The sequence below is a fragment of the Camelus dromedarius genome, chromosome 1, assembly GCF_036321535.1.
Source record: "Camelus dromedarius isolate mCamDro1 chromosome 1, mCamDro1.pat, whole genome shotgun sequence".
NCBI lineage: Eukaryota > Metazoa > Chordata > Mammalia > Artiodactyla > Camelidae > Camelus > Camelus dromedarius.
This window is the reverse complement of record NC_087436.1, coordinates 54,077,664-54,100,688: the sequence shown is the minus strand read 5'-3', so window position 1 is coordinate 54,100,688 and position 23,025 is coordinate 54,077,664. Positions and strand designations below refer to the sequence as shown.

Below are 23,025 nucleotides of genomic sequence, written 5' to 3'. Positions count from 1 at the left end.
TGGACTGTATAAAAACAAGTAATGGGCTCTATTCTCTGACTCCTGCTATAGAGTAATGCTTTACTACATCACCTTTTCTTAAGACTTTTTCTCCCTGTGAATTCCGTAGCTCACTGCATGGTATCACCATCCATCTAGTCAGCATTCCTAAAATCTAGAGTTATTCTACTTCCAAAACCCATTGGGTTCCGTAATTTCAAACAATTCTACCTCCTGGAATCAGTCCTGTCTGCCTTTCTCCACTGTAAACATGTCGGTTCACCTCTTGAGACCGCTCTGTAACAGAGGCTCTTTCAGCAGTCCACCTGTTATGTTCTCCCATGCTTCTGGAGTACTCTTTCTAAAATGTGAATCTACCCAATTCACTCCTTAGATATTTTTTCAGTATCTTTCCAATGTGTAAACCAGGGTTTCTAAATGTAAATGAAACTATATGATTAAAAAGGGTTAAATGGTGATCTTTTCACATAGATGCACTTGTTTTGCAGATTAAATCAAAGGAATATTTTATTTCTATAAAAATGTATACTTTCGCTCATTCTTCTTGAAAAGAAAATCTTTCTTTTTGTCTTTCATTACCTGTGATAAAAGACAAAGTTTAGAAAAATGTTTCTCTACCATAGTAAAAACAACAATGAGAGCATGGTGAATGGCAGCTAACTTTGGGCCTCACTGTAGGGCTACAACAGGAAATGGTGGGTCTATGTGCCCAACATAAAAGGAGACTTCCTTACTCAACTGCAGCCGGCTTTGCCATGTTACGAATAATGGCCAAAGGAAGCCAAATTTTCAGACCTTTCAAAAGAAACCAGAAGTTACATTTTTATCTGAATACTTCAGATTGTTGGTTTTTGGAATTGTAAGATCCAGGACCTCAAACAGTGACATCATGGTTCTCTTTCTTTCTGTCCAGATTATGGAACTGAAGCTCAGGGAAGTTAAGAGATATATCCCATTTCACACATTTAGTTAAGGGCAGTGTCAGATCTAGAATCTTCATTTCTTAACTCCTATACTAGTATTCTGTTCATTATGCTAAGGTAGCTCCAGTTTATTAATGAAAAAAAAAAAAAAAAAAGAAAAAGCACATGTGGAGACACCCACATACACATGAACAAGTTAATAACAAAGATTCATTCAAGTAAGTAGGTTAGTGGAAAACTCCCCCATTTCTACTGCTGGAGTCCAGGCCCTCATCTCTTTCCTGTGCTCCTGAGACCATTTCTTGGTAGGCCTTTCCAATATTCAACTCTGCTTTCCAATCCTTTCTACATACTATGAGCAGATTAATCTTTTTTAAGACACTGCATCGATCATACCACTTTCCTACTGAAGAATCAAATATTGTTTCAATGGCCTATCACATCAATTCTAAACTATGCTCAGCTTTCAGGATCCATAGAAATCTGCTACCTCTCTTGTATTTCTCACTACTCTCTGAAATGCATCTTTCTTTGATCATCTCACTGTCCCCTAAATAGTCTTCATCAGTGGTACCACCAAGACACCATTTTTCATGTTATTCCTCCTACTAGAATAACTTTTCTCTCTTTATACATTCTCCTGAGTCTAGCCCATGAAGACAACTTCTGACCTCTCATATCGACCTCTATTTCTCTGGACACCTCTTACTTCTTGGACTCCTATAACACATTCAATAATATAATTTTAGTTGTTCAACATTTCATATTTCAATTGGCATTCAGTAAATACTTGTTTGTTTATATTATAGAGTCACTACAGATTCAAGTCCATCTTCAACGTTTAATTTAACATTATTACCCTTTAGTGATGACAGGCATGTTTATAATAGAGCTTGCAAAACCAGCAGTCCGTAGGCCAAATATACTCTGCAGATGGATTTTTTTAGTAAAGTTTTAGAATTTGGAATTAGTTGTCAACATTTAAATAATCAGGAAATTGCTGATAAAAATCCGCTTGACTCTTTTTTTTTCTATTTCAAAAAATTTTTTTATTTTTAAACTTTTTATTGAGTTATAGTCATTTTACAATGTTGTGTCAAATTCTAGTGTAGAGCAGTTTTTCAGTTTTATATGAACATACATATATTCATTGTCACATTCTTTTTTTTCGCTGTGAGCTACCATTCATTAACTTTTTTTGAAAAATTTAACATTTAGAATCCTGAACCTGTATTTCTATTGGTGACAATCAATTATAGTTGTCCTTTAGGCAGGGTATAAGGTCTTTGATTCATTACTTCTTCCTGTTATCTTAAATCCTACAAATTTCACTCAGTACTCTATTTAACTCTTGAAAGTATTTAAATTTTCAATGTCTGAGATTTCTGTTACAGCTTTTGAATTACTAAAGAGTTAATTGTATTCAAGATTGTGGTAAAATTGAACTTTTACTACGTTTGAAAATTAATACAGTTATTTTAAAATTAAGAAGTTATTGTGAAAATTAAATCATACAACTAGTCAAGACCAAACTTAATTACTTATGACATATCTGGTCATCAGTGATGGTTAAACTGAATATTCAGTTGACCAGAATGATATCAGAAATCAAAGAGATAGAGGATAGAATTTCTGCTCTTCCAAAATTTGTTTACTGTAGCCTTTGGCAAGTTAGGTATGCTCTTTAAATCCCCGTTTCATACATATCCTTAAAATATTATCATTATTATTGAATAAGAACAAAGAATAGATTTCAAATTAAAATAGAAGGGGGGATGCCCATTTCTTAGGGAACTAATACAAATTATCATATAGAAACCTTCAAGCTCAGTTACCTAATGAAGACCTACTATCCCCAAACCAAGACTGTTGTATTTTTCCTTTCTTCTTTGGCTCCTGAGCATTAAATACACTTTCTAGGGAAAATGATGGCATGGCATTTTAAAAAGTCATCAAAGTGCAATAAGGCTGCTAGATAAATTGTTTGAGAGAACATTATTTTCTTATATATTAGAAAGTATTTTCTAACATGTAAGAACTATATAAAATTAAAATAATTATATAAAAAGAATTACATAAAAATCATATAATTTTAAATTATGCAAAACAATTTAAAATTTAAATTATTTTTTACATTATATAAAAATAATTAAATAAAACAATTTCAAATAACTAGTAAGTACCCCAGATTTATGGGAGGGGTCTTAATTTTTACAGTCAGGGAAGGAATATAACCAGCAATCTTTCTACTTTAACAGAAAATTGTTTTCAAAACTGTGAAAGGGTCACATCATCTAAGATTGTTTTTAATAAGAAATTTGTTAAGTTGTAAAAACTATTTCCTTTAACTCTTCTGAAAAATATTCCCCTTTGAAGATTACTCATGTAACTCCATTGTGAAAGATGAGATTGATTGATCATTATAAGAAAGTAAAACTGAGTTGTTATTTTTATGCATCATAGAAATATAAATGTTGGTTTATCTTTAAAATTAAAAGCTATAGTTGGCCTCAAAAATAAAATCAATTAGAACAAAGAAAATTTATATGAGCTGATTAACTTAATTTCCTGTTAGTTGCAAGAACACATTTTTGGGGAAGGTGGTGTTAAGCTCCCAGAAGAAATAACTGTCTACTGTGTCACATTTCTGGCTTTTATATAGTTTGTACAAAGCACCATCAGTCAAGTCAGAAATACAAGACTACACATTACAGAAAGTAATAAGATAAGTAGTGCAAATAGTCACTTTTTTTTTTTTTTTGCTTTTGAAAAGCTTAACTTGTACGTAAAGAATAATATGAAAGAATGGGTGATAGAAACAGATAAGGCCATAATTCAGATTCTAGAAAAAGAGAAAACATGCCCCCTCCTAAGAATTTAAATGATAGGATAGATCATATTTACCCTTTCAGCACCTAGTACAACTTCTCTGGAAATACAAGTGCCCATTACTTATAATGATCTGGAAAATTTTTCATAGAATTTATTTATTCCATTAAACACTTAGTTATACTAAACCGCATTGTAATACCCTTGAGATACTATGGCAGAGATTACTCCCTTGTACATTTCATTGTGATTTTCTCTCTTTTTTTTTGGTCACATATTAAGATAAATAGACAGTTGTTAGCTAGTACAACTATCTAACATAGTTGAGTTATAAGTTCATTCTTGAAGAGCTTACATCTATATAAAGCAAGATTCAGGTAGTCCCTTCTTTGCACAGCTCTGATATGCATGAGATCTGCCTGAGGTTCACTTAAGGCAGTGCTGTGCAGATTGCTATCTGGATGTATCCCAACTTTGGCACTTAACTTTCTGCGTAAGTTATTCAGCTTCTGAATTCAACTTTCTCATCTGTTAAAATACAGATCATAGTAACATCTATTTCACAAGGTAGTTGTAAATATTATATAACATAATAATCATATAAATTTAAATTTCTATTTCCAAAGTTGAAAATATAATCATTTTGGAGAGACTTTATCTTGTATTCAGAGTTAAAACCAAACATTGTAATGCTGTTTGTTGTATTATTTTAACCAAATTATGTAGTAAATATTAAGTTACTGGAGCAGATTATACTTTCCAAAGATGGCCACAACAATATCTCTTGGCCCCACATACATTCTTCTAAAGCTTGCCGCTCTCCATTGAGAGTTGAGGAATTTTCTTCCTGTTCAATCTGAGCATGCTTGTGACTCAGTTGTAACCAGAAGGCAGCAGAAGTGATGCTGTGATTTCCTAGGCTCAGTAGTAGAAAGCAGTGTTGCTTCTACCTTGTTTGTTGGAACATTGGTCTGCTTGGGGCCCTGAGAAGCCTAAGAGCCTACAGATGCCATGCTGTAAGGAAGCCAGGCCACGTGGAGAGGCTTCAGGTGTCAGGTCTCAGGTCAGCAATCTTAACATTCAGGTTCTTCCAGACCAGTCACCAGACATGTGGGTGAATGAACCATCCTTTGAGACTGCGTTGAGGCCCAAGACCTTGTGGAGCAGACACAGGCCATCCTCAGTGTGCTCTATGAATTCCTGGTTCGTGGAATCTATGAGCACAATATTTTGGCCTTTGTTTTATGCCAGTAAATTTGGGGTGGTTTGTTATGTAACAATATTTGAAACAGTTGTAAAGCCTGAAAGATACATTGTCTCAGTAAGAAATAGATTGCTGTTAAAACTCATCAAAGTGGGAACCACCTGCTGAATAAATGTTTACTGAGTTTTTCTTTAATTTGAAATGAAGATAGCCTAACAGAGAATTTTTTTCTAGTAAACATTTCCCTATGGTTTATTTAATTGTTCTTTTTGTGACATTAATTCCCTTGAAGAAGTATTTGTTGACTGTCTTGGCTACCAGAAAAGAAATATGCATGTTTTAACAGTATTATAGGTTTCACTGTAGCTTTCCCACAAACTTTACCTGTTTGGCTGATAAAAAAAAAAAATCAGTGACTACTCTTAAGTTAATAAGGATAGTTACCACTAAAAATTATGTATTAGTTTTCAAAACCTAACAGCCTAATAAAACCTCATAGGAACAGAGGAATATCAACACTCATCTCTCCAAATGAAAATTTAGTTTTTATCTCTGATGTTAATTTTAATGTTAATCTTATAATAATAAGCTCATATTAGTATATTTGGCAAAATTATTTGAATCTGAATCTTTCCTATCACTTTTGGAAACCAGTGGGTTTTTTAAGTTTATTACCACTGTGTCATGTAATAATACTTTGTCATGTGATTATCAAGGGATTTCAGATATATAGCGGTTATAATACAGTGATTCTAATAATAATGGACACTTTATTAAGATTATTACCATGGGAAAGGTAATTACTACTGTAGTAACAGTTGAATTGATTATGCCTTAAAGTTTGTGTGTGTATGTGTTTTTAAGTACAAATAATTGCATACATACACACAGAATGCTCTGGAAGGAGACATAAGAAAATGTTAACATTGATTGCTCCTGGGAGTGAATTGGGACATGTGAAGGTGATGGCCACCAAAATAAAATTAAAACAAAGAAAAGAAAGTTTTTTTCTGCTTTGCAAACTGTGTTGTATTCATCTTTGTATCTTTAGCACTTAGTGTGGTGGTTGGTGCTTGTTAGGCACTTAGTTCATATTGTTGGATGAATAGAAGTTTGAGATTATCTTCTTAATCTTTATTCACCTGATACATAGAATTCATGATCTGATAGATTATGATATTGTTCACTGAAAGGGCTAATATTCTTAGTCTTTTCTTGCTTAACCCCTCATTTTTCTAAGCTGACATCTGATATCTGTATCAGTCTAGGACCAATCAGGATACAAACCACATAATGTTAAATTTATATATATATATTCTGACAAGAAGTATGAGGTCTGTAGATCATAGAACAGAGTTTATTACTCATAGAACATCTGAATACTGGTTACCCTGTACATGTAGCAGATAGGACTTTTAAGAGAGGTATCCTAAAATTAAGACACTGAGAGCTTATATTGGGTTGCTGGCACATGTGCCATCCAAGGAACACATGCATATCCCTCTTATCTTTGCTCTTGAATTAAACAAATCCTCCCTAGGGAAGGGGATGGCATCTCTAGGTTTGCTACCCTAAAAGTAAACTAAAAGCAAATCTCTTGAAAGAAGAGAATTTTTTTTTTTTTTTTTTTTTTTTACAATCCCAGAATGTCTCCAGGGTGGGAGACTTACCTTTATTATAGGTTATCAATTTCCTTTGCTCAGAGGGCCCCAGCAGTGCAGAAACACCAAGAAATCCAGGGAGAATTATCTTTCAACACACAGGGGGCATTGAATATAAAAATTATTAAGCAATAATTGGAGAGTAACTTTAAAGGTAGACAGCAGACTCTAAAGTGTTTGGTACAGGAGTATCCAAGGAAGGATAGACTTCCTTGGAAGTGTGGGTTCTCATTAAATAAGTATCACTTCAGTTCTCCTGATGGCGTAGAAGTTCGCTGGGTTGCTGGGGACTGACCCGGTTCACAGTCACTAGGCCTGCAGGAACAGCTCTTTGGAGAACAAGCAAGCTGAGATTGATGGGTGACACGCAGACAATTGGGCATGCAGAAGCACCCCTGCCGGTGCTGCTAGAACCTGGAGCTGGAGAGGCCCTCTTCTGCACGAACCCAGCACACTTCTGTGTACAATTTGGGATAAAGTGGCTCTAGATGGCCAGCCCCACAGGGCTTCTGGCATGCACACTTCAGGGCTGAGGATATGGTGTGGGAAGCACTAACCTGGGCGGGGATGCAGACTTCAGTTGTGTGGAGCTGTTGTATACAGTGCTGCTGCCTGAATTGAGAGCTGGAGAAAATGTATGGTGAAGTCTATGCATTTGATACTGGAGAAGACTCTGCAGGCTGAGCAGGAAGGAGAGCACCTTTCTCTTCAGTGCTATCCATTGTCCTCTACAGACAAAGCTTGGATCATGCCATCTGGCAAAGGAAAAATATTTAAAGGGCCCAGATTCATTTTCACAGATTAGACAATAAGAGTGAATTTGGAGCTGAGAGACAAATATGTTGATAACTGACTTAATGTTGCTTTATCCTGTTGCTTGAATTTTATTCCTTTTAAATTAATGGCTACATCATAGCTTTAAGTAAGGAGATTATCATGTTTTCTGTTTTATATCTTTAATTTTTATCTAAATTCTCTTTTGTTGTATCTTGACCCTCAAGTTCCTTTTTGCTTTCTGTAGCAGTATCCTGGGAAAATATTTCCTTTGTGGGTTCATAAGTTATAGTTTGGGCAGTATAATTTTTATTAGATTTTTAAAGTTCTTAATATATTCCTTAATATATGCCTGTGTTAAACTCATCTGTCACATTTACAACTACTTGTGTATATATTGTTTTTCTCTGGTTGGCATTTTATTACACAGAAAAGTTGGTGTTGCCTAAAAGTTTAAAATTTCAGTATATATTCTCTCTTCCTTGTATTTATTAGGTTACTAAGTGAGACTATTTGCTTTGTACCAATCTTAATGAAATACTTCTTTATATATTTCTCTAGGTAAAGTTCCATTTATGTAGGTCTTTTATGTCAATCTTTAATTTAGGTCTCTATTATTACAAAGCATTATAACATAGGGTCTTTACTTCTTTCTTCATCTTTATAGTTGATTAGTCATAGCTTTAAGTATGTTCTGGTGAAGAATCCTGCTCAAGACTGTTTGGAAGTATAAGTAGATGTCTCGCAAACACTTCTGCTTATCTACCTTATATAGCCTTTAGAAATTCCCATATATTTATGCAGACTTTCCTCTTACTGAAATTATGGTATCTGTCTCTTGTCTGATCTTCCTCCCCTTCCCCCGTCAGACGTATCCTAAAATCCAGGCAAAGCTTGGAAGCAGAATATCAATTACTCTTGAATCTAAGTGCCAGGAGCTAAAGCATTGTAGCACTCCCTTGAGTCGTGTCCTGGAGGAGTAAAAGGTCACAGCTATGATATTAAACAAGATCAATGTACTATTTAAAGGGACTAAATGGAGTATGAGAGCCTGAAGATAAATGGGGCCTGAGAAACTGGGAAATACAGGATAATAAGTAAACTGATAAAACTTTGTTCCAAAGAATCCTAGTGATAGAATACTGACACCGTGAGGACTCAGTTGGTTTGCAGGCACGTACCAGGTATAAGGAGCTGGAGCAGGGCAAATACATTTCAAGTAGTTCTTTTTATGTTTAGAGAGTTTCTCTTTTGTTATGCACTCAATTAGCTTACCTGTATAGAAGTGAAATTTGAAAATACATCGTTTCTACTTTCCAGCATCTTCTGGAACTCTTTCACAGAGATCATTCCAACATTCTACACAGAAGCTGTTGGTAATGACAAATGAAACATTTTCACCAACATTGTTCTAGTATAATTCTTCAGTGTCTTTAAAATTCTTTGACAAATGCTATCATGCTGTGTAGACTTAATCTACATTGACTTTCTAAGTTGGCTTACAATATCCTGGATGTTGACCCCTGTTTGGTATGGTAGCATTTAAAATCTTTCCATTAGGGGATTCTTGAGGAGAAGAAATTACCTTGCTATTTTTCTTGGTCAGTTATGGGTCAAAGAATTAGTTAAGCCTGGATCTCAATATAAATCATTCTCTAATTTAAAAAAAGCTGATGTATTAACATATTAGCAATTTGTGTCATATTACATGCTAAAGGTATATTTGACAGCTATAAAACAGTGAAATAATTCTTGAACTCTACGTGAAAAGGTCTTTGGCATTGTGTGAAATAAAAATTTTACAAACTGTATCTTGCTGTTAACCGTTATGCTTTAATCTTGTCGTTGTGAAGATCATCTAACAGACATGACAGGTTAAACTGCAGTGTTTCTGGTTCAAACTAAAATAGACTTTAACCCCGTTTAAGAATGAATGAAAAGTGATTGTTCAAAACGTTTTTATTCAATTTCTAAACTAATTAAAAAGAGAAGAAAACTTGCCATGAAATATATCATTGTTTTTAGTATAACATCTAAATAAAAATATTTCTTAATCATGGCAAGTTTACACCATAATTTGTAATAAAAGATGCAAATGCAAGTAAACTCAGTAAGGTCGGTTTTCAGGATCTATTAAGTTTCTTCTATAGGAGAGCAGTGTCAGTATCCTAGAAGAATCTCCTGTCCTACAAGAATTTTCTATCTAATAGTAGAAATAAAGAGTTTTATGGACTCAGGACTATAAAACTAGCAAAGTGAAAAATACAGAAGAAGTAGAACTGTGTAATTGTTTATAAAAATGATTTCTTAAATAGATTTGTGAACTTGATTATGAAAAATACTGGGATTCATCTACTTAGCATATACTTCAAACTGTTGATGCATAGAAAAAGTTTGATTAAATTCATCTAAGCCCTTATATTTTTATGGACTCTTAAGTTAGTAATCTTGCTTCAAGTGAGGGAGGAAGTAATGTGAGATGTGTAATTACAGCCATCTTGTGGAATGAAAGAGGCATATTCAGTAGATAGATGCATACTAATTGGCAAATGGGCACAGAGTTATGGTGTCATTGCAACATGGAGTAGCATATTGAGAGAGAACCCATGAGTATGAAGAGTTATGATAACATGTTAAAGTAATTAATGAATTAAGATAAAATTGGGAGTGTAATATTTTTGAAATTTATTTTTGAGTTCTTTCCTTAAGTAGAACAGTTTCTTATGTCTTCATTTGTTTCCCTCTAAATATTAAAACTATTTCTAATTCTCTAAGTATTTCCTGAAATGCTACTGAAAACAAATACTGCAACAGATGCACTTTGAGCCGTTAAATTTCTGCTCAGGGATCTCTTTTCCCAGTCAAGCGTATATGTGTTCAGTAAACATTTAGTATTTAGGTAGTCACATTTTATCCAAATTAAGGCCTAAAAAGTGGCAGTTCTTTACATTGATAGGTAGATAGCCGGATGGATAAAGGAAGTTATCTATCCAGCTGAACAAAGGAAGGAAGGACAGAAGGAAAGCTAGTATACCATTCTAATACTCTGGTGAACGTGTATGTATTATCCGCAGAGAGAAGAGGTCTCCAGGCAAAACCAAGGTCATGCCAATATTAAAGGGGCAGAAAGAGAAGACGACGACCAAGGACAAATGTTCAGAGACTGGGGTTCTAAAGTAAAGAGAAGGAGAAAGAGTCTGTTGCTGTAAAGATAGTAGATAAGAGAATTAAGAAGAGTCCATTGGATTTGTCAAGATACCATTTATTAAGACCTTTGCTAGACTGATTTTGATAGAGCTTTAGAGGACTTGGTTAGATTGTGGTTTTTAGAGTGATTAAGTGGTTACAAAGTAGGAGACAGAATTAATGACCAGAGTCAACTTTGCTTTAACTTTTTGAAGATGTCATGTGTTCTTTCACAAGACAAGCTAGACCATATGCTAACATATAGGGAAGAAATTCTTTTAAGAAAAGAAATTTTATTTTAGTTAATATTTCTTAGTATAGAACCTAGTACTAGAAAATTATCCTCTACATTGCTCTACTCCCCACCATCCAAAAGCTGAGAAATTTTCTATTAGAACAATTACAATGTCTTAAATCATAAGTAAATATAAAACGCAGAAATCCGGATTTACACACAAAAATTTGGATGGTAAGGACTCACTACTAAGACATACTGTCAAGGTTTGAGGGAGTCCAAAAATAATACTCTCTGTTCCTTACCCAAGTTCAGAATCACTGGAAATACAAACAGATGAGTTCTCTGGTGGAATTCAAAGGAACTGCTTTAAAATTGATAAAGTCTAGAGTGAAGGACAGGGCTTATTTGTGTATCACAAACGAACTGCTAATACTTCAGGGCTGAATTAGATATATTTACTAAGCTTGTTGTCACTGGTGCAGCTTGACAGCCAAAGATTGGGAGGAACAGAGAGTTCTTGCCTCTCCTAAAAGATCAGGAACCCAGAAGGGGCTGAGCCATGCATATCCAGTTCTCTCTCAACTTACTTATCAGACAGATCATTCCTCTCTAGGAGAATGGAGGTAGCAGTTGCCAAGTGAGGAAGCAGAAATGACCAGAAGTGTTAACCATAATAGAAATTCCTCCAAAAGGAAGCTTGAAGTAGGAAAGGGGTTACTGCCCTAATCATTTTATTCTCCAATATGCTCTTTTAAAATTGAGGTATAATTCACACAAAATAAAATGCACAGATTTTAAATGTACAGTTTGATGAGCTTTGACAAAGGTATGTACTCATGTAATCACTATTCCAATCAAGATACCAACATTCTAGCCCTTTGTAAACTGATTCACAGTAAGATTTCTTTAAGTACTAACCTGTTAATTCATTTAAAATGCTTAAAAACATTAAATTTGTAATAATTTTGTTGACAGCTTTGGTTGTCTCTAGATGAAGATGTTAATGAACTTTTCCTAAGAAGATCTCACATCATTAATAGGCATATAATTATTTCTGTGGAGAGACTGAATGATTTTTTTTTTACTTATTAGAAATCTTTTAAAAATGAGATGTTCTATGTAGTTTTCAGTTATATATTTTATATTCTTAAATACTTTAAGTTGGCTTCGTTGATGTCTTCCTATCTTAAAATATAAAGTTCTGTATTTATAGTTCTGATAATATGGAGTACTTAGTGTAGGTGCTTAACAAGTGATGTTTACCTTCCCTTCCCTGTTGATACACTTTGGCTTATAAGTGTGTGATGCAAAGGATAGTACCTAGACAGCTTTCTGCAAATGAGGAATTCATTCCCATATTTATTTAGTTAACTTAAACATTGGGTACCTCCTGTGTGCCAGGTAATACGTATAGTGCAATGACTATAATTAACGAAGTGCCCCATACAGTACAGTAGGGGAGCGTATATTACCAATTTAAAAAAGAATATATAATTACAAATTGTGAATAGTGCTGTGAAGGATGGACACAGTGATAGAGAATGACCCTGGAGGGCTAAAAAAGAGGAGGACTTAGAATGAGCAAAGATCTGGGGTCTCTGGAGTGGTGACATCTAGGATGAGACTTGATGAGAAAGGGATGTCAAGCAAGGAGCATTGGGGATAGAATGAAGGAATTGTTTACATAAACAATATAAATAAGTTTTAACTGCTTTTTATTACTTGATGAGTGATAGTTTTGATGAATTGTTATAATTTGACTAACATTGTGTCTTGCTTTTTCCTCAGTGTTGTGATAGTTACTTTTTATTACTTTTAATAATATGAATTTAGATAGTATACATTATTAATACTATATTTCAGAAAAGTCAACCTAATATCCACTTAATAAGTTTGAACAAGTATAGCTGAGATATGATGCCCTATAACTTCTTAGTTAATAGAAGATAATATGGATATGGTTTTTTTTCCCTCTAGGGAAAAAAAATCAATTTCTCAACACTATTTAGGCCCTCTTAAGAAAATAAATATTAGTCTTGGTTTGAATGACCACCTGGGTAGATTTAGGATTACTAGATAGTCACAAGTTGTACTAGGCATCGCTAGAGCGCGTTAGTATTATTTAATGTAAATTTTAAAGTCTACTTTTTCTTGGGTTAACATAGAAAGTAAATTAGCACTCATTTTATAACGGGAGTCCATTATATTTCAGAATTGTCATGAGCTGGCAATGTACAAAAGTCTATTAAAATTTATACCTTACTTAAAAAAATTTTTTTTTGAGAGGGCAGAATTAGGTTTACTTTATTTATTTGTTTATTTTAATGGAGTACTGGGGATTGAACACAAGACCTTGTGCATACTAAGCACCCACTCTACCACTGAGCTACATTTCCCTCCCCGCCCCTCCTTACACCTTACTTTGAAGTAAGAAAATGCCTGAAATTCTAATATGAGAGCAGCAATCCCAGGGGTCCTTGGTATCCTATTAGGGTGTCCATGAGGTCAAAACTGTTTGCATAGTATCATCAAGATTTTTTTTTTAAATCTTTTTCACTGTGTTGACATTTGCACTGACAGTGGTGCAAAAGGAACTTTGGGTAAAAAACTTCCAGTACTTCAGTATGTGTGAATCAGGCTAGTAGTAACACCAAGCTGTACTAGTAGTTATTGTATTCTTTCCCATCATATACTTGAGGTAAAAAGAAAAAAAAATACCAGTTTCACTTAAGAATGTCCATGGTGAAGTGAGGGGAAAAAATGTTGTTAAAACTCTCAACCTTTTTGTACACATTTTAAAAATATACTGTATGATGAAAGGGGAAGTACATATAAAACATTTTCATTGTGTTGTAAAATCTGATGGCTGTTTTGAAGAAAAGCACTTGTGCAGCCTTTTGAGTTGTGAACTGACTGAGGTACTTTTTTTGCATGTAATAACATGTTTTTAATAACTGAGAGACAAACTGACTTCATATTTGGCAGATATTTTCTCATAAATGAATGAGAATAATTTGTTGTTTAAAGAAGACAATTGACAGTATTTGTTGCTGGTGATAAAATTAGAGTTTTTAAGATAAAATTAGAATTTTGGAAGACTTGTATCACCTTGAACTTACAGCATCCCAGTACTTAGTCTTTAAATAAGTTAACTGATATTAACAAACATGATATTTTAAATCAGTACAAGGAAATGTGTCAGTCTTTGGAAGATATACACAGCTCCATGACTTAATTTTTTAAATGACCAGTGCATTGATGATAAATGAATGCATGCATAAAAGATTCAAAGAGCAAAAGAGCAATGAATTTTCCTGTAACAGTTGGCAATGCTCATTGATACTGTTTAAGATTTCACATGGCAACTAACCTTTGAAAAACTACCAGTTGTCAAGTTTTGGTGTAGTATCAGAGAAAATCCACGATTATCTGAAAAGGCTGTTAAAATACTCTCCTGTCTTCCAACTATGTGTATGTGTGAAGTTGAACTTTTCATCTACTCAACCAAAATAACAAATTATAAAAAATTCAGTACAGTAGCATATCTGAGAATACAGTTTTCTTCTATCAAGGCAGACATTACAGAAATTTGGCAAAATATAACATAATGCTACTCTTTTCAGTTATTGGGCTTTGAAATATAGTTATTTTTATTAGAAACTTAATTATAACAGGTAATGGTTTTATAATTGTTAGTTTTTTTGTACATTTTTTAATTGAAGTATAGTCAGTTTACAATGTGCCAGTTTCTGGTGTTCAGCATAATGCTTCAACCATACATGCACATACATACATTTATTTTCATATTCTTTTTCACCATAAATTACCACAACATATTGAATATAGTTCCCTGTGCTATACAGTATGAACTTGTTGTTTATTTTACATATATGTTAGTATAATTGTTAGTTTTAAATGAATTATTAAAATGAATATTTGAAAGTCTCAGCTTTAATTTTTAGTATGTTAAATATCAATAGAAATAATTGACGTAAAAAGAGCTCTTTTATACATGATGCTATACACAGAAAATCCTAAAGGCACCATCAGAAAACTACTAGAGCTCATCAATGAATTCAGTAAAGTTGCAGGATACAAAGTTAATATATAGAAATATGTTGCATTTCTATATGCTAGCACTGAACTGTCAGAAGTAGAAATTAAGAAAACAATCCCATTTACCATCACATCAAAAAGAATAAAATATCTAAGAATAAACAAGCTAAAGCGGTAAAAGATCTATACTCAGAAAACTATGAGACACTGATGAAAGAAATTGAAGACACAAACAGATGGAAAGATACATTGTGTTCTTGGATTGGAAGAATTAGTATTGTTAAAATGACCATACTACCCAAGGCAGTCTACAGATTTAATACAATCCCTGTCAAAATACCAAGGGGATTTTTCACAGAACTAGAACAAATAATTTTAAAATTTGTATGCAAACACAAAAGACCCTGAATAGACCAAAAATCTTGAGAAAGAAGAACAGAGCTGGAAGAATGATGCTCCTTGACTTCAGACTACACTACAAAGTTACAGTAATCAAAATGGGTACTGGCACAAAAATAGACTTATAGACCATTGGAACAAGATAGAGAGCCCAGAACTAAACCCATGCACTTATGGTCGATTAATCTATGACAAAGGAGGCAAGAATATACAATGGAAAAAAGACAGTCTCTTCAGTAAGTGTTGCTGGGAAAACTGTACAGCTACATGTAAAAGAATGAAATTAGAATATTCTCTAACACCATATACAAAAGTAAACTCAAAATGAATTAAAGACCTAAATGTAAGACTGGATTTTATAAAACTCCTAGAGGAAAACATAGGCAGAACACTCTTGGACATAAATCGCAGCAGTATTTTTCAAACCAGCTCCTAGAATAATGGCAATAAAAGCAAAAATAAGCAAATAGGACCTAATTAAACTTAAAAGCTTTTGCACATCCAAGGATACCATAAACAAAATTAAAAGACAACCTACAGAATGGGAGAAAATATTTGCTAATGATATGAGCAATAAAGGGTTAATAACCAAAATATATAAACATCTCATACAGCTCAACATCAGAAAAACAAACAACCTGATTAAAAAATGGGCAGAAGACCTGAATAGACATTTTTCCAAAGAGGACATGCAGATGGCACATGAAAAGAAGCTCAACATCATTAATCATCAGGGAAATGCAAATCAAAACCACAGTGAAGTATCACCTCATACCTGACAGAAGGGCTATCATCAAAAAGAACATAAATAACAAATAATGGCTGAGATGTGGAGAAAAGGGAACCCTTGTACACTGTTGGTGAGAATGTAAATTGATCCAGCCACTGTGGAAAACACTATCGAGGTTTCTCAAAAAAACCAAAAATAGAACTCTGATATAACCTAGCAATTCCAGTCCTGTCTGGAAAAACCAAAACACTAATTGGAAGAGATACATGCACTCCAATGTTCATAGCATTTTTTGCAGTTGCCAAGTTATGAAAGCAGCCTAAGTGTCCATCAACAGATGAATGGATAAAAAAGAGGTGGCATACATACACAATGAAATACTACTCAGCCCATAAAGAAGAATAAAATCTTACTGTTTGCCACAACATGGATGTACCTCAAGGGTATTATGCTAAATGAAATAAGTCAGACAGAGAAAGACAAATACTGTATATCACTTATATGTGGAATCTAAAAAATACAATAAACTAGTGAATAAAGCAAAAAAGAAACAGACTCACAGATATAGAGAACAAACTAGTGGTTATCCGTGGGAAGAAAGAACAGGGAAGGGACAACATAGCGGTAGGGGATTAGGAAGTACAAACTATTATATATAAAATAAGTTACAAGGATATATTGCATAACATAGGAAGTGTAACCAATATTTTATAATAACTGTAAATGGAACATAACCTTTAAAAATTGTGAATCACTACATTGTACACTTGTAACTTATAGTGTACATCAACTGTACTTCAGTAAAAAAATTTTTAAAGAGCTCTTTGGTACTCTAGATAATTTTTAGTTGTGTAAAAAGATTTTAGCAATCTGTGGTCTGTAGGAATTCACATATAGTTTAGGAGGAGAGCATTGCTTTATAATCCAAAATGTACATGTTTTAGCTTAAAGCAGTACTTTGAAGTGTTTTTTAAATGGCAATGTTAAAACAGGTTTTGTCATCATCAAATTTTGTATTATTTTAAGTCATATTATTTTGAAACTTTTCTAAACCTTCATTTTCATTTTATGTATTTGAAATAAAACAGAGGAAGCCAAGAATGAAATAAAGTATTATTTGCAAAGCTGTGTAATTTTTTTGGGCTTTTAGTTTTTTTCAGTTAACCGTGGCTGGTTGCTGTACAAGCTAAATAAGGTATAAGAATGCTGAAAAAGATGTTCTGTGACAATCTGTGGAATATTCCTGGCATCTTACAGACACAGAATTAATATTTTGTATGAGTTAAATGGATAAACTTTTATTTTAAAAAATTCTAATTGTATAGTCCATTGTCATTTTAGAATGTATGTGGAAATTAACTCACTGTAATGGGAGCATCATGTTATCATATGATGGTCGTAAAATTAGTAAGGCTTCTGATTTCTCTTTTTTTCTCTAAGCAGATAATCTCAGTGATACCTTGAAGAAACTGAAGATAACAGCTGTTGACAGAACTGATGATAGCTTAGAAGGATGCTTGGATTGTCTACTTCAAGCCTTGGCTCAAAGTAGTAAGTTTTATTATGTTTATTCAAGTGCCAAACAAACAAATCAAATCAACAATCATTCAGAAATTGGTCTATAGTTTAGCACATAACTTGAATTCTTTTGAATCCTATCCCTGAATACTGAGGTTGTTTTACATGTTCCACCCTCCTACTCCACCTCCCCACCCCAAGGTACTGAAAGCCAAATTGATAGGCAGAAGAAAGGAGGAATTGAGTGCTGGTGATGACATTAATACCAGTCCCAGAGAGAGGCCATTCTTAACGGATAAGCGTGGAAGTTGTTCTTCTTAATACCTACTTTGTGCTTTTTAAAAAAAGACTGTTTATATGTGGGGAGAAGAAACGGAGCATAAAACACTTAAAATTATTTTTCTGAGATCTTTTAAATTATTTTACTTTAAAATAATATGTATGCTTAGATTTAATTGGAAAGAGCAATCAGCAGTCATCCAAAAATCCCTTAAAATTGAGGTAAGGCTTAATCTTTGGTGGTGTGGTAAATAATACTAGAGATAAAAATTATACAACTCTTTATTGACTAATACATTGTATTGTTGCATTTGGTCCATCATGTTTCTGTTCACTAATTTCTGTGTTAGCACTGTGAATAGATAGATACAGAATGATTTTCATGTGTTCCCTTAATTCTGCTTGGTTGTGCCATGGTTGTGCTGCACTTGTTTTTAATTATGACATTATCTTATCTTGGGACTAATTATGTAGCTGACAGATGATTCAGGAGAAAGTATAAAATATCTTGTTAAAGTTCAGTTTCAAGCACTAAGGTATACACTTTTTTTTCTTTTTAAGTAAACTGATTAGAAAATTTTAAATAATTGATTGTTGTACTCTTCATCGAAAAGCACATGTTAAGGCTAGCTTTTAAAAATCTGTTTCAGTAGTTCTCTTAGCCTTTGAGATCATAACTGTCAAGCTGTTTAATCTTAGAGATAAGTAAAGTGGTTTAAAACAAGAAGTTCAGTAAGAACATCTGGATAAGGGTCCCAGTGGTAAAGAAAAAGAACAATAAAAGAGAACGTCTAAGGCTGTGCTATCCATTATAGTAGGTATGAGTGGCTATTTAAATTTAATAACTAAATTTAATATAATTAAAAACTAAGTTTCTTAGTATAACTCTTCAGTAGCCATAGTTGACTGGAATTACTCTTAGAGAGTATGACACCTGAACCACCTTGTAAGACAACTACTAGCATAAATTAAAGGCCCCCAAGTAAGCAAAATTAACAGTCTATTTGTTACCCAAAAGGGAAATGGAAAAGATCCCAGTTCTTGGGATCTTTACAGGCGGGAGTTGGAAAGTGTTGTGTAGCTAAAAGATTTATTTAGGAAAAGAGCACGCCTCCAGTAGTGGGAGGTGGGCTGATTCAAGGGGGAATCGCAGTATCCTTTGTCTCCCATTTCTCTTATACCCTCGCTTAGAGGTGGTCTTTTGACTGATTGAGGGCTCTTGTCCCTGGAATGCTCAGTCATGTTTGGCCCCTTTGTGCATGTCCTTACCCATGGTATACATAGAAGAACCCATTGAGGGGGCCCCTAAATCACAGTGTTAATTATAATACAATGAACATTGGGTCGTGTCCAGTTTTTCTTGATGGCACTCATTTAGGAGAAGTAAAGTCCCTTTATGCTGGAGGCAGACATAATGCCATCTTCTGGACATTCCTCCCTCTCCTCCACCTGTCTGCCCCGTGCCCCCACTTATCTAACTACCTAATATATTCATAATAAAAATTTTATTCCATTGTAAGAGCATGGGGACCATGTTTTGTTGCTGCAGAAGCACTAAACAGTGATCACCAACACAGCTTAAAAAATTTTTTTTCCTAACGGATTAGGCTGTTTTCCTGTGTTTCATTGCCTTGCATACCTTTATGTTTTAACTTTGGTTAATTGCTTGATGACAATTCCTGTTTCATACACATTGTCACATAATTGTTTATTTTCTGTAGAAAACCCTATGAAAGAACACCAGTTTACTTGTCTTTAAAGAAAAAAAAGTACTATGTAGTGCCATATTCCTAACTTTACAATGCTTGTTGATCTGTTGATAGATTTCCTAAGGAACTTTGAAACTTATCAACTTTTTCAATAGCCATGTTAAATCTGGTGTTACTAAACATGAAAGATTGTTGCTGTTTTAGTAGAAATGAGAATTTATTTTACTTTATTCTTTTATAGTAATATCTAGATTTCACTTTTTACCCTAAGTTATCAAGTGCATCAAAGCAATATGTTTCCTTTGCAAGCTGAATTCATTATGTTGTTCACCTCCTTTACATATTTTTGTATTATGTGGCTCTTTTAGTTACTGTGAACATCATTCATGAGGGCTTATGACTAGTGCTAATCGTAAATTACCAAAGGTTCAATTTTTACTAAATAAAGGTAATACTTGAAGAATAGAGAGACTAGAACTAGACTAAACTAGAGAACATGGTCAACTGAAGACACTGACAGTTCTTGATGAACTGAGACTCTTGGATGGCCATAGAATAGTCGTTGCCACCTAAATCTGAATTCTTCCACACAATCTCTAAAAAGCCATACAAATCAACAGAGAGATCAAATAAAACCAAATAACCTATGCCTTCAGCATAACTAGGAGACAGACTAAGAATTTCAGATATTAGGGAGAGAAATAAATATTCCAAATCTAGCCTACTCAGCTTCAGAGCCCATTATAGAGAGAGTTCGGTGACAACTGCAGAGACTACATGCAAAAGACAAGAGAGGTTGAATCAGGAGCCTAGGGGCGATAGTATACAATTAAAATTGCCTTTAGAAAGAAAAAGTCTTATGTTGGTGGGAAAATACTAAAATCTGGTCTTAGATTTGACTAGAGCATTGGCTATTGGGAAATTGAAAGGAGGAGACTTTAAAGTACACAGGACCCTAGGCAACAGATGAGGACAGTGCCCCTTGTGGGGATGAAATTATTCTCCCTTGTAGACTTTGTGGTGAAGGGAAAGAAGGATGCAAGATGGGGAAACGCTAAGTGTTCTGTAGAAATAAGAAAATCATACTGTTAGAAGACACACTAACAACCCCCTTTGGTTTAAGTTTAGAAGAGGGAGTTTTTGAACTAAGAAACCTAGGTATTCATCCCAAATCTTTACCCTTACTGCATACAACTTTTATTGCTAGTTAAGGAAAAGAAAAATTATACCACTGAGTAGGAAATTGCAGGTGATATACACACATTGGGGCTACAAAGAACAAAGCAGAAAATACAAATCAAAACATTTTTGCTATTAAATTTTTTCTCCAAAACCAACCATGAAGTGGTTATTAGTAATAGAACACCATGACCTCTATTAAACATCTTAAGCCTTTGCAGATATGAAAAGAAAAAAAAGTCTGAGTAAGAAATTCAGAAACTTGGAAACAAAGTGAATAAATACCAGGAAGATGTGAAGAAAGAGTTGACTAGAAGATATTGAAGAAAAAGTATCATTTTAGGAATTAAGACTACATTATAAGATACCAAGGAAGAGTAGAGGTGACTGAAAATTTAATAAGGAGCATTGAAGTAAATGGGCCAAATGGAGATAAAATAAAGGATCAGAGAGAAAATGATTAATACAGAAGATGGGCAAAAGATCCAACATGCATGCAATTGGAGTCTTTAAAGAGAAAAATATAACATTGAAACAGAGCTAATATTTAAAACTATGAACTTTCCTGAAGTTAAAAAAAAAAGACCAGAATCTACACGTTGAAGGGGGTCATCATGTATTTGTGAAAATTGACCTTGAAGAAGTCTAGCAAAACTTTTAAACTTTACAATTAAGAATAAGTACAAAGGAGAAATCCTCAGGGCCTGAATGCCAAAAGATCAAGTTATTTAAAATGAAAAGAAAATCAGATTGGCATCAGACTCTTCAACAACAATATGCAAAGCAATTCAATATTAGAGCAGTGGTTTCAGAAAACTCAAGGAATAAGGCTTTTATATTGAGCCAAGGTAGTAAGTATCAAGGCTGTAGAAAAGTACTGTTAAACATGGAAGAACACAAGAAGTACTATACTCATTAGACTTCTAGAGGAATCTTCTAAACTCCTGCTGTTCAATACAATATCAGTTCTGTGACATGGCTATTGAGCATCTGAAATGAGGCTAGTCTGAATTTAGGTATGCAATAGGTATAAAATACATATTATATTTCAAAGACTTAGTATCCCCCCAAAAGTAAAATAGCTCACTAACAGTTTTTAAATTATTGATTACATATTAAATCTCATTTTTAAAATTCTATAAAATATTTATAAATATTTTATTTCTATTGGAGCTTTATAGGCCATCATTTCTTGAATGGGTGATGGCTGACCAAAGTAGGTTTAAGAGTTGGGCCAGCCAGTATGATATGATGCAAATGCAGCTTAGAAACAAAATCAATGTCACTGTTAACATCAACAAAAGAAAGATATAACATGATACTGGGTGTTGTCTGTATACCTTCTGTGTACTTGCTGCCTACCTTCTGATATGCTTTTAACCACTATGTTTCATAAAGGGCCAAAAAAAGCTCTCATTATGTACAGTCTCCAGGAGATAAGCCTCCATTGGTATTTGTAGATTGTGATTGAAGCATTGGCAGAGGATCTTGGTTTTTTAACATCAGCTAATTAATAAATGGTACCATTTTTGCTTCTTAGGTTTGCTAAATTTGAAAAGCTTCTTATGTTCCTAAAAGTAAAATATGTGAGAGATATGTGATTAGAAATGATGCTATATATGTATGCCAGATAAATACTGAAAAAGATCTGCCATCCTCAGTGTAATACTAGTACTATCACTAAGTTACTGAGAGACAAGTGATGGGTTTGTGCTGCTGTGTCTTCCTAACATTCTTCCCAACAGGGTCCTGTGTGACTCTGTATCTGCAGCTAGCTGTGGGTCTTCTGTGGCCATACTTGATTGATGTTAACTGGCTTGTCCAATTAAACAGTAACTCAATATGTCCTGAACATGTTAAAGAATATGCAAGCAATGCAAAGAATTTGAGGACTTTAACTGGTATAATGAATTAATAAGAATTATATATAAGGAAAATGGCTTAAACTAAGAGATTGATTAAATTAACCTATTTTCAGTGTCTCTGTTGTGATTATAGATGTTTGAACCTGGTATTAAAGATATGGGCAGTGGCATAACTTCTTTTTAGCTCCTTTAGTACTTAATAGTCCATGATGGTTGTTTCTAGAAAGCTTCCTTACATAGACTAAATCCTTTCACTTTTAGCTCTTGTAATTCATATTTCCTGAGTACACACTTGGCATTGTAAAACAAAGGTTAAAGTTTCACCATTAGGTAGACTTTGGAATTTATAATTGAGACATTTTGAGGAATTTTTTAAATGAATGAATCGTTTTTCCTCTTGGAATCCTCTATATAAAATACATACATTCTTAAAAAAATCAAGACCACCAGGTACCTTTAAACTATAAATCCTCAA

The 23,025-nt window shown here is 33.7% G+C and overlaps 1 protein-coding gene across 7 annotated transcripts in view; it reads left to right on the top strand.

Annotated features, from left to right (window-relative positions):
• Positions 1–23,025, top strand: part of RAP1GDS1 (Rap1 GTPase-GDP dissociation stimulator 1) — a 129,444-nt gene that overhangs the window by 9,009 nt on the left and 97,410 nt on the right. For 5 of the 7 annotated variants that reach the window (XM_064484673.1, XM_064484665.1, XM_064484680.1 and 2 more), the window contains exon 2: positions 17,441–17,551. In XM_064484673.1, the coding sequence (XP_064340743.1) occupies positions 17,441–17,551 (111 nt within the window). The remainder of the gene's footprint in view (positions 1–17,440; positions 17,552–23,025) is intronic. The other 2 variants (XM_064484681.1, XM_064484670.1) reach the window with 1 other exon arrangement.